Source organism: Nyctereutes procyonoides, unplaced genomic scaffold, assembly GCF_905146905.1.
Source record: "Nyctereutes procyonoides isolate TBG_1078 unplaced genomic scaffold, NYPRO_anot_genome, whole genome shotgun sequence".
NCBI lineage: Eukaryota > Metazoa > Chordata > Mammalia > Carnivora > Canidae > Nyctereutes > Nyctereutes procyonoides.
The window spans coordinates 330,814-344,126 of record NW_026575155.1 but is presented as its reverse complement, the minus strand read 5'-3'; the positions used below and the strand labels follow the sequence as shown (position 1 = coordinate 344,126).

General features: G+C 36.1%; 1 protein-coding gene across 4 annotated transcripts in view; it reads right to left on the bottom strand.

Annotated features, from left to right (window-relative positions):
* Positions 1-7,199: 7,199 nt before the first annotated feature.
* The window catches only part of GABPA (GA binding protein transcription factor subunit alpha), a 34,410-nt gene continuing 28,296 nt past the window's right edge, over positions 7,200-13,313 (bottom strand). For all 4 annotated transcript variants that reach the window (XM_055313426.1, XM_055313424.1, XM_055313425.1 and 1 more), the window contains exons 9-10: positions 13,100-13,292; positions 7,200-8,275 (exon numbers count right to left, since the gene is read on the bottom strand). In XM_055313426.1, the coding sequence (XP_055169401.1) occupies positions 8,047-8,275; positions 13,100-13,292 (422 nt within the window). In that variant the 3' untranslated portion in view covers positions 7,200-8,046. The remainder of the gene's footprint in view (positions 8,276-13,099; positions 13,293-13,313) is intronic.

Sequence of the window (13,313 nt, the reverse complement as noted above, 5' to 3'; positions counted from 1 at the left end):
ACAGAGAGAGAGAGAGAGGCAGAGACACAGGCAGAGGGAGAAGCAGGCTCCATGCACCGGGAGCCCGACGTGGGATTCGATCCCGGGTCTCCAGGATCGCGCCCTGGGCCAAAGGCAGGCGCCAAACCGCTGCGCCACCCAGGGATCCCAATTTCTGTAGCTTTAAATAGCAAATCTTTACATAGTGCAAATTCTCTAATTTTTCCTTGAAATTGTTTTGGCTATTCTGGGTCATTTGCATTTACAAATAAATTTTATAATTAATTTGTTTACAAAAAAAAAAGACTCCCAGAATTTTGAGTTGAATTGCACTATTTATAGATCAATTTAAGGACACTTAACATTTACAAAATTAAGTCTTTCAATTCACAATTATGGCATACCTCTTCATTCAGATTTTCATTCATTTCTTAGCAATTGTCCTGTACAAGTTTTGTTGTATTTGTCCCTAATTATTTCATGTTTTTTAATACTATTGTAAATGGTAGCTTCTAAATTTCATTCTCCAATTATTTGTTGGTAGCATGTAGAAATAGAGTTTTGTGTATTGACCTTGTACCTTACCTTACTAAACTCATCGATTCTAGTTTTTTAAAAAAGTATATTAAGATTTTCAACGTTTCAGGTCTTCTGCAGTTTTATTTCTCACAATATGTATGCTAATGTTATTTCACAAGCTAGGATCTTCAGTATAGTGTTGAATAGAAATGGTGACAGCAGATAGTTCTTTGTCTTCCTCCAAATCTTAGAAGGAAGACAAACTATTATATATGGTGTTAGTTGAAGGTTTTTTCAATGCTCTGTCAGGTTAAAGAAGTTCCCTTTAATTCTAGCTTGCAGTTTTTATCATGAATGGGTGTTAAATTTCACTATATTTTTTTCCTTCCTCTACTGAGATGACCAGGTTTGTCTGCCCGTATCATGTAATTTGAACTACATTATTAAATTCTCCTAGTGATTCATTTTTAAAAATATTTAAGTTGTGGTTAAGATATAAATAAGATTTGCTGTTTTACTCTTAAGTGTGTACAGTTCAGTAATCTTAAGGATATTCACATTATTGTGTGACCAACACATGGAAATTTTTCATCTTGCAAAACTGAACTCTATACCCATTAAGCAACTCTTCATTTCCCCCGCTGCCCTTCATTCATTTTATAAGACTTTCAGTCTGTGACATATTGGAAATAAGAAAGTGGCCCTTCACCACAGGTTTTAAAATCATTCTAAGTTAGTATTTTAAATCAGTTTAATAATAGTAAAATGCCTTTTAAACATGTGCTTAGCTTGCAAATTAAAGTCATACATGCACACAAATCAGTTTGGGATTACAAATTATACCTAATTTTCTGATTATTTTCATCAATTCAAATGGGATAAAATTAGGTTTTGGTTTTAGAGCAATTTATTTCACTCAAACCATAATCTTGTAAGCATGTCATAGTTTGATCATTTCCTGACCATACATAACACACAGCACCTTTTCTGACCCATTTGATTCCAGAGACTTTGGTCCTTGGCACCTGGGTAGCTCAGTGGTTGAGTGTCTGCCTTCAGCTCAGAGCGTAATCTTGGAGACGGGGGATCAAGTCCCACATTGGGCTCCATGCATGGAGCCTGCTTCTCCCTCTGCCTGTGTCTGTCTCTCTCTGTGTGTCTCTCATGAATAAATAAATAAAACCTTAAAAAAAAAAAAAAAGCTTTTCTTTTTCGCAACGGGTTTGCTGCCAGAACACAGGTGTCGTGAAAACCACCACTAAACCTAAACCAAAATAGGAAAGGAAAAGACTCACATCAACATCATAGTCATTGGGGCAGCCCCTGGTGGCTCAGCAATTTAGTGTCACCTTCAGCCGGGGGTGTGATCCTGGAGACCCAGGATCGAGTCCCACATTGGGCTCCCTGCACGGAGCCTGCTTCTCCCTCTGCCTGTGTCTCTCTTTCTCTCTGCCATAAATAAATAAAATAATAAAATATAAAATAAAATAAAATAAAATAAATAAAATAAAATAAATAAAATAAAATAAAATAATAAAATAAAATAAAATAAAATAAAAAAACATCGTAGTCATTGGACACATGGATCGGGCAAGTCTACCACTACTGGCCATCTGATCTACAAATGTGGTGGGATTGACAAAAGAACTATCGAAAAATTTGAGGAGGCTGCTGAGATGGGAAAAGGCTCCTTCAATTATGCTTGGGTCTTGGATAAACTGAAAGCTGAACATGAACATGGTATCACCGTTGATATCTCCCTGTGGAAATTCGAGACCAGCAAGTATTATGTGACCATCACTGATGCCCCAGGACAAAAACACTATCAAAAACATGATTACAGGGGATCCCTGGGTGGCGCAGCGGTTTAGCGCCTGCCTTTGGCCCAGGATGCGATCCTGGAGACCCGGGATCGAATCCCACGTCGGGCTCCCGGTGCATGGAGCCTGCTTCTCCCTCTGCCTGTGTCTCTGCCCCTCTCTCTCTCTCTCTCTCTCTCTCTGTGTGACTATCATAAATAAATAAAAATTTTAAAAAAAATTAAAAAAAAAACATGATTACAGGCACATCTCAGGCTGACTGTGCTGTCCTGATTGTTGCTGCTGGTGTTGGTGAATTTGAAGCAGGTATCTCCAAGAAGGGGCAGACCCAGGATCATGCCCTTCTGGCTTAAAACACTGGGTGTAAAACAACTAGTTGTTGGTGTTAACAAAATAGATTCCACTGAGCCACCCTAGAGCTGGAAGAGATACGAGGAAATCGTTAAGGAAGTCAGCACTTACATTAAGAAAATTGGCTTCAACCCCAACACAGTAGCATTTGTGCCAATTTCTGGTTGGAATGGTGACAACATGCTGGAGCCAAGGGCTAACATGCCTTGGTTCAAAGAATGGAAAATTACCTGTAAAGATGGGAATGCCAGTGGAACCACACTGGTTGAAGCTCTGGATTGCATTTTGCCAACTCATCCAACTGATACACCTTGTGTCTGCCTCTCCAGGACGTCTACAAAATTGGTGGTATTGGTACTGTCCCTATGGGCCGAGTGGAGACTGGTGTTGTTAAGCCTGGCATGGTGGTCACCTTTGCTCTGGTCAATGTTACAACTGAAGTAAAGTCTGTTGAAATGCACCATGAAGCTTCAAGTGAGGCTCTTCCTGGGGACAATGTGGTCTTCAATGTCAAGAACGTATCTGTCAAAGATGTTTGTCGTGGCAACGTGGCTGGTGCTAGCAAAAATGACCCACCAATGGAAGCAGCTGGCTTCATGGCTCAGGTGATTATCCTGAACCATCCAGGACAAATCAGTGCTGGATGTGCACCTGTGCTGGATCATCACACAGCTCACGTTGCTTGCAAGTTTGCTGAGCTGAAGAAGAGAGATTGTCATTCTGGAAAAAAGCTGGAAGATGGTCCCAAGTTCTTGAAATCTGGGGATGCTGCCTTTGTTGATATGGTTCCTGGCAAACCTATGTGTGTTGAGAGCTTCTCTGTCCTCTCTGGGCCGTTTTGCTGTTTGTGACATGAGACAGACGGTTGCTGTGGGTGTCATCCAAGCAGTGGACAAGAAGGCAGCCGGAGCTGGCCACGTCTCCAAGTCCATCCAGAAGGCGGCTCAGAAGGCTAATTGAATATTATCCCCAACACCTGCCACCCCAGTCTTAATCAGTGGGGAGGAACGGTCTCAGAACTCTGTGTCAATTGGCCATTTAAGTTTAATAGTAAAAGACTGGTTATTGATAACAATGCATCATAAAACCTTCAGAAGGAAAGGAGAATGTTTTGCGGACCTTTTTTGTGTGTGTGTGCGCGTGTATGGCAGTTTTAAGTTAGTTTTTAAAAATCAGTACTTTTTAATGGAAACAACCTGACGAAAAATCTGTCACAGAATTTTGAGATCCATTAAAACAAAAGTTTAATGAGAAAAAAAAGCTTTCACCAACTCGTGTGCTGGCAAGGCCACTTTAAAAAAAAAAAAAAAAAGACTGGTCCTGGCTGAGGCAACATAAACAGGTGATTTTTTTTTTTCTTTAGTTGAAAAAGACTTGCCTTTTGACAAGTACTCAGTGTTACTACCATTCCTTCTGTTGCTATTCTAAAAGTCTGGCTCTGTGGATGGTATTTCATTTCTTTTTTTTTTTTTTTAAGATTTTATTTGACAGAGCACATGCAGGGTGAGCAGCAGGCAGAGGAGAGGAAGCAGCAGGCTACCCACTGAGCAGGGAGCAGGACTCGGGGCTCGATCCCAGGAACAAAGGATCATGACCTGAGCCGAAGGCAGAAGCTTCACTGACTGAGCCACCCAGGTGCCGCTCTTTTTTCTTTTTTTAAAGATTTATTTATTTTGAGAAAGTGTGAGCAGGGGCAGGGGAGAGAAAATCTCAAGCAGACTCCTTGCTGAGCACAGAGCCTGTCACAAGGCTTGATTCCACAATCCTGAGATCATGACCTAAGATGAAATCAAGAGTTGGACACTCAACTGACTGAGCCACCCAGGCACTCCTCATTTTCTTAAAAATAGTAATTCTAACATCTAATTTTAGTTCAGCGGAATCTGTTCTTCCCAAATTGATAGTTTTTAAATAAAGTATATGGGACTCATGTACAATACAACAGATGTAGACTGTCATATTTTCTCATCCAACCTAATTCCAGGAATTTCAGACTTTTTATGTAGGAAAAAAACTTCCAAGAACACAGAAATATACTGTATAATAGTTTTATTTTTCTCATTTTACTATTTTTACATTTTATGCACAAATATTTTTTATCTGAGTAAAAATAGAAAATAAGTTTCATGTAAAATTACAAAAAAAAATAAAAACCACAAAGAAATACATAATTGTTATTATGACCGTATAAGTGTCTTTATTTAAAGAGTAAAAATGTATGCAAAAATCCTCCTTCCTTTTACAAAAGACAGAATATTTTTTTCTGGCAGCAAGTGAAATATCACTGAAATATCAATATTTTTACACCTTCTAGATGTGAAGACATTAAGTTAGTCACAGGTTGTTTTGTAATTATGAATCTTAAAACATTTTTGTGCTATTTCAAAGATACACTAGTTCTTTTTAAAAGGCAGTAGCATAAAATGATGGACATGGAAAACAGCTGACCTCACCAAAAATGTTTGGAGGCACCACCTTTTAAAAAAATGTCACACTTGAGTTAATGGGAAAAAGAAAACAACTAAACCATTTCTCTAATTAACTGACATGGATTGATACAAAAATGAATGTGATGAATTGATACATGTGAAGATCAACAACACATAGCAATTATTTAATGTGTCTGATTTTCCGGTATCAACACAAATTTCCAACTTCAGGCTAGATACACATCAAAGTTGGCTCAGTAAGAACCACACATGGAAAACAAGTTTTAAAACAAAAATGGACATTTCCTTATTTTGTACTTAGAGGGTACAAAAAATGACTAACCATTTTATCTTTCTTCCTTTAAATACACTGTAAATTCCTCTATGGAAAAGTTATTCATAAAAACAACAAAGAATGAATAGCATGAATTGTATTTTCTTTTACAACACAAGTTCTCTTTCAATAAAAGAAAAGACTGCCTGGCTTTCTGATAATGTAACCTTAATAAGAACAATGGAGACAGCTTAATATTTAGGTTGAGAAAACGTAACTCAAGTTTCTTCAATCATGTGGGAGAATCAGTCTCATGACTTCACCTACGTTCTGGTGCATAAAATGATGGTGAAAGATGGAGATGAAAAAGAAAAAAAGAAATAGCACCTGTATGAGAATGATCTTTGTTCAAGTTGTAATGGGGAATAAAATTAAAACTGCCAAAGGAAGAAAAATGGATAGAATGTGTCTTTGAAAGAAGGAATCTGAGGAATGCTTAAAGGAGAGGCAGCAATAGTTTGGAGTTCTAAAAGAAACGTGGGTTCCTTGCCTTGAAATATATACAAATATATATAATTGCAACATAAAGAAGTCTGTCATCTTTGCTAAACTTTAATGTCTCCCCAAAAGCATTTTAAATACTAAAAAATTTTGAGCTCTTGATAACATACCAGAAGAATTTACTTCCTTATGTTTTAAAACTATAAGCGACTTGTCAACTCCCCAGATTGTAATATGGTGCAAAACCTTCTTTTTAGCCATTTATTTGTTATCTGAACCTAAAGCTTCTATATATTATTTCATATGGTTATTCTACTCAGATATTCTTGTAGTCAGTGCCCAAAGTAACTGATAGTTTGTCAGTCTATGCTATGTGTTTATAAAAAGGTAAAAATAGAAGTTACAAGTTTTACTCTTTTTAGGCAGCTACCGCAGTCTCAACGACTTAATCATATAGATGAGAACTGACCCTACACATCGCAGTCCTACAGCACACAGCACTTCAAGCTACGGTTTGAGGTTACCAGAAAAGAAGATCAGAGATCCTTCCTCTCCTGCTGGTTCCTAAGATCCCTGCCTTCTGGCTCATTCCAGACTACCGTCTGGTACCAGTATAGCAACTGCTAGTGATGCCTCCTCAACTTATACCCTTTCCTCCTGGTTAGTCAGAAGCATCAACTGAGACCTTAGAAAGCTGCCTAGGGGGGTGGGTTTAAAGAAAATGATGAAGGAGAAGGTGCATAAAGTAACATTTAAGAATCAATCTTCTGCTGTAAGAGGATTAAAAAGCTTTTTGCCAGTATCTCATGATTCACATATAATACCTTAAAACAAAAAGCAAAAAGAAAAAAAGAAAGCAAGCAAAAAAGACATTTCTAGCCATTTCTGTTTAGTGTTAGCTTGTGATAAGAGTTTCATATATATGAGAATCATATAATTAAAACATTTTTTAAATGAGTTATGTTTTAAAATATCTTTCCTTTTGAATACCATTATATCTTCTTATGTATGTGTATAGGTATATATAATAAAACAGTCAATTGGACATATATATAGATATTTATGCTCACACATATATAATATTCAAAAGGAAGAAATTAAGGAAATGGGAAATTTTGTTTTGAGAGCAGACTGCCTATACTGGAGGTCAGAATTTCCTTTTAAAACTATTGGCAAGTAATTTGCTCTTGTCCTGAAAGGTGAAGTACTGCTGACTGAATTAAAGTCTTCATTTCATCAGAAACACAATGACTATATAAGCTGCTTTTGTATAATACACTAGCAGTATAGGGCAATTTTAAAAAAAGAAAGAAAGCCATACCAAACCAAACTAAACCAAACTTTTATTTTCTGGCTGAGGTATACCTTTTCAGTTTTTTAAATCTCTGACAGGAAAAACAGAGATCATTTCAGAATTTTTCTAATAGTTGGTTTATTAGAATTAAATGCCTCTCTTAAAATAATTTAAATTCGTGGCCTGACATTATGAATAATCTATACAGAAAATCCTTAAAATTAGCTTGAGGTAAGCCAAATTTCAACCTGGATCTCCTTCTGCAGCAATGCTCTTTTGCCAGTTGACTTCTTATTGTCCTCTGCTTGCAAATATATAAATTATTTTAATAACCTGATACTCTGTTTAGTAATTAATTAATATTATAATTTTATTTGATATGAATATTTTAGCTCTGCTTGATTAGATGAAACAGGCACACATGCTTTAGCTGTAAAAAATTCCATTTTCTGGTTCTATGTAAAGCAACATCTAAAGCAGCAGAGAGGGGGAAACAGTTATATTTTCAAAAATAGTTATGCCAGACTGTTTCCTGGAGATACTTCATTTATTTTTCATCCTCAGATGCTACTGGCTATTTTTGGTAGGGCTAGACATTAATACTGACCAGTTTAGCTTTCCTGACTGTTAACAAACTATCCCACAATGAACCTGACTTCGTGCTGAAGACATTGTGGTGATCCTTAACATACACATATTCTAAAATATATGCTCAAAGTAAAAAGATCCAAATTCACAAGAGTATGAAATATTTATAAAAAAATCATGCATCAGATTGTACAGTCTAGAAATAAAAGATTCAAATTCAGTAATAAAGGTAAGAGCAATACTTGCTCTAATTATTTAAGAAAGACCTCGGACTCCCAGAAGGTCCTGGGCTCAATTATCCTTTTCCGTCTGCAGAGAAGCAGTAGCCAGGGCTACTGCTGTGACTGGCTGGGCAATCCCATGAAGCTGCATCTTTGCAAGTTTCTTCTGTTCACATTCTGTGACCAAACGGTTCAACTCTGCTGCACTGTATCCAATAAGAGTCTTCAAGTCACAGACAAACTTGTACACAAATCTCTTGCCTTGAACTTTACAAATCATGTCCCCGTCATAATAATACCTTTAAAAAGAAAAACACATTAGGACCATAGAAAAAATACAGAATTTGGACTTCTTAAAATATTTAACAGATTCTTGCATAGGCAGAAGCCTAGTATTGTATCTATACCAACATCAGTTAACAGTTAACACTGAAGTTATATAGAAATATTTAATGCTACCATCCAAGGAAACTTCAAAACATTACTCACTAAAATTTCAATATTCAGTATTCTAAAACTCTATATATTAAATTTTCAAAATGTATTTCAACAACTATGATAAAATACTGATTTAAAATGAACATTATTAAAACAAAGAACTTGAAAGCAAGGGCTTGGAATCAGAATGTCAAGATTCAAAATCCAGTGTCTCGACTTTGTGATTTTGTCACCAAAGGGAAGTCACATTTTCTCTAAGCTTTTATTCGTCATCTATACAATGAGGTTAAAAACAGTACTTACCTTCAGAGAATTGTTGGGAATTAAAAGGGTTATCTTTGCAAAGTGCTCACTTAAGCACACAATGACTGGCACATAGCCCTCTATAAAATATAAGCTACATTAATAGTTAAGAACCTATATAAAAGGAGACAATTTTTAATACACATATTCTACAGACTGTGGGAATCTTCTATATGTTGTAGCCACGACTTCACCGTCACTGTTTTAATGTGTAAAGGCTCTCCTTTCAGTGAAATTCAAATCCAAATTCAAATCCAAAAGGGAGCCTCAAAAGTGTAAGTAAAGGGTTAGAAGAAGGACAGAATACAGAACACCAGGAAAGAGGACATCATAAAGAAACAAGGTTTCTATACCTACACAGACAAATCTAGAAGTCTAGTTTACTGTTGCTATGTATGGAGTAGAAATAGAGCTGGATTTGTATTTACTTTGGAAAATAGACTTTATTTAGTGTTATGTGCTGCCAAGTCCAACAAAAGGAAAAAGGTAAGTCGAGACTTTTATAGATAGGAGGATTAAGCCTTTTATTATTTTTTCCCTATCCCGTGAAGTCTTCATTTTAAAACTGCACTGCCCGTCAGTACCAATTTGACAATGAGCAATTATGAAAGGAATGACTATTTGCTAAAGTACCAAAGTGGTATAAACTACCACATTTAGCAAGATTTTATTATAAAAGTCATTCAACTTAATCAAGAGTCCATTAATGAAAAGGCTGATCCATATGCAGGATATTAAGTCACTTTTCCTAAATTTCAGAATAGCAAAAGTCTAACAGTCAGTTATGTTCACTTTCTCAGTGAGAGATACAAAACACTGGGCAGAGTTCTTGTGTTTTCTTTTGTGCCAATTACATTTATATAGAATTTAGATCTTACCCACAAACCACCAATTTCCTGTCATCCAGTTTAAAATGAGATTAGTATAATAAAAAAAAATGAGATTAGTATTTCAATTTCTTATGAAAATTTTTACATAGTATGTAAGGCTATAATAGACCCTTGAGAAAAAAGTAAAATGAAGAAAGTGGTTTTATATTTCAAGGAGGAAAATGGAGTTGGTATAATCTTACGTCTCTTAGTAAGAGATGATAAAGAATACAAACATTAATTTTTAAATTTACTTAGTATGTCCTTCAATCTAGTAGATGCATCATACAACCACATATAAGAACATTCATATTTGTACCCTCTTTAAAATGAAGAAAGTAGTAAGGTAGTTCACAATATCTGTACTTTCATGCACATGATCCTCTCTCTCCGCTGTTTCGAAGCTTGTATATTTTTAAGCCTTTTAAATTGTGAAATAGATTTCCCCAGAATCCCTCCAAGGCCCCTCCCAATCACTACCCTGCCTCACTCTAAAAGGTAAACACAATCCTGTTCCATGATGGTGGTTCACTGCTTGTCACCCAAATATGTAGCCTTAAATGCTGTAATTTACTTTTTCTGTTCTTGAACTTTACACTATTAAATGCATTCATAAAATATATACTCGTTTTGGTGGGTCTGATTCCTTCACCGAACATTACGTTTGTGAGATTCATCTGTATCAGTGCCTGTAGCCGCAGTTCATTTCCATGGATACAGTCTACTTTTGTTTACCACTATTCATTTAGGCACTCTCTTGTTCATAGGTATTTGGTTTCTGGTCTTTGGATATTATAAATAATGCTGCTATGAGCACATGTGTGGACATATGCATGTGCTTCTGTCTGGTAAATATTTAGGAGAGAAACTCCTGAGTTAAGAGGTTATATCCCTACCCCAAAGTGTAGAGGCATTCCCCGCTCCTCCACATCCTCATCAACACCTGGTACTGAGAATCATTTAAATTTTAGCCACCCTGAAAACTGTGTTGTGTCATTTTATCGTGGTTTCCAAATGTGTTTTCCGGATTACAAAAGAGGCTGTGCAGAGTGGCAGTCACTGGCCATGCGTATAATCTCCAGCTGGTACTTACTCAAGTCTCTTGCCTATTTTTTTCTATTTCTCCTACTGATTTGTACTTCAAACATGACTTTTGTGTAAGGTCTATGGCGGCTTGCCTTTCACTCTCCTAATGATGGCTTCCGTTGACCAAAAGTTCTAATTTAAATGTAGTCCAATTTCTTGATCTTCTCCATCAGGTTTAGTGCTGTAGATTGATGTCTTTCCTCACCTACTGACATCATGGAGATATTCCTGGATGCTTTCCTATTTTACTTTCTACATTTATAGCTATAAGCCACATGGAACCAATTTCTAGTATAGTATGAGGAAGAGGTGGAATTTAACTTTATTTCCTATGGATAGTCAATGTCTCAGTTCTGCTGACTGAAAAACGGGTCTTTCCTCATGTCTTTTCCCCATGCCATCTTTAAGTCAAATACTCTATATTCTTGGTTCTACTTGGGCTCTTTATTGTAATCTGTGATCTATTTGTTCTAAGCAAACAACACACATGCTATTGTTGTAGGTTTACAGAAAGTTTCAATGTCCTGGAGAGCAAGTCTTTCTGCTCTGTTCATCTTCTTCCGGTATCCCTGTTATTACGGCACTTTATATTCCCACATTTATAAATTTCACAATCCACATGTTAAGTTCTACAAAAAACAAAAAACAAAACAAAACAAACAAACAAAAAACCTTTCTGCATTGAAACTTCTATCAATCTGGGGAGAACAGACATCTTAATGATTAACTCTAATAATTTACCTGTAATTTTGAAGGGACTTGTGTATATCCAATCATATCAACTGCCAAAAATGACAGTTTTAATTCTCATTATACGGAAAGGATCTTTAAATAGTTGGCAAAGTATGTGAGACTAAATAAATGATAAATACATTGAAAATAAAGCATTTTAGGGGCACCTGGAAGCTCAGTTGGTTAAACATCTCCTTTCAACTCAAATTATAATATCAGAGTCCTGGTATTGAGTCCCACACATCAGGCTCCCTACTCAGCGGGGAGCCTGCTTCTCCCTTTCCCTTTGCCCACCACCCCCATCCTAAGTCGTGCTCTCTCAAATAAATAAATAACATTAAAAAAAAAAAAAGAAAGAAAAGCAAGCATTTTAGTTACTTATGAATGCTAAGGAAACCAGTTATTTTGGAAAAAATAATCATGCTAAAATATGTAACAATACTTACATGATAATGATCCTAACAATGAAAACTGATATTACCACAATCTCCATATAATTATGTAATTACATTATGAAGGGACAAAGAGAATGTGTGTAGGGATGAGAGGTAAATCACAATCTCACAGTGTGAAATTCACAATGCCCAAGCAGCAGTAAAAGCATATTACTTAGAAACAGAGATAAATTACAGAGCTATTTTACACTATGTTCAATCTTCCAAGAAAGGACATTAGCTCCGTGATATTTCCATATATCTTGCTTTTTAACTTAAACGCATATACTGAATTTCCATCTCCGTAGTAAGAATAATTTGAGTACTTATGTCAAAAAAAATTCATACTACTTATGAGATGTTACAAATAATTTTATTCTATTCCAATTCAAACTGTGTAAAGGTTGGATATTCAGATTTAGGCAGGCTGAAGGGGGAGAAAGAACAGAGAAATGGGTTGACATTTTGCACCTAGTTATAAAAAACAAAATATATGCATCTTTGCTAAAAGTTACACTCAATTCACCTATACAAATAAATGATAGCATCTTTATCTGTTATGCAAATAAAAAATTCAGAGATTAAACATGTAAGTTTTTTAAGATTTTATTTATTTGAGAGAGAAAGAGGGAGAGGGAGAGGGAGAGGCAGACTCGTCACTGAGCAGGGAGCCCAATGTGGGGCTTGATCCCAGGACCCTAGGATCATGACCTGAACTGTAGGAAGACGCTTAACTGAGCTATCCAGGTGTCCCTAAACATAAGACTTTTTAACAGAATAATATATGCTTTTTAATGAGATAAAAACAAATAATCTTGGAATCATCCTAAAAAGAAAACAAAACAATGTGCCTCAAAGTTAATACTAAAGATCTTTGTAAAAGTCATTTTTGGGGCGCCTGGGTGGCATAGTCAGTTAAGCGTCTGACTCTTGGTTTCGGCTCAGGTTGTGATCTCAGGATCCGGGGATGGAGTCCCACCCTGAGCTCTGTGCTGAGTGCAGAGTCGCTAAAGTTTCACTCTTTCTCTCCCTCAGCCCTTCCCCCTACCCACATGCTCAAGCATGCACAAGCTCTCTAAAATGAATAAATCTTTAAAAAGTCACTTTTAACACAAGTGTGAAATTTTTAGCTTTTTAAAAAATTAAACATCTTATAAACAAATCTTTTAATGTTATATAACAATATTAAACCTATAAAAAGTCATTTTTTAGAAAGGCTTACTAATAAAAAGTAATAATCATAATAATGATAAATGCTTACCTTAAAGCACGACTGAGTTTCTCATAGTTCATTGTAGGCTTATTTTTACGTTGTCCCCATTTTTGCGCAACTAGTTCAGGCTGATTTAGCTTAAACTCGCCTTCATCACCAACCCAAGAAATGCAGTCTCGAGCATCCTTGTCAGTAAGAAGTTCTAGCAAAAACTGCCACAGTTGGATTTGGCCATTGTTTCCTAAATTGACAGAAAGGACAA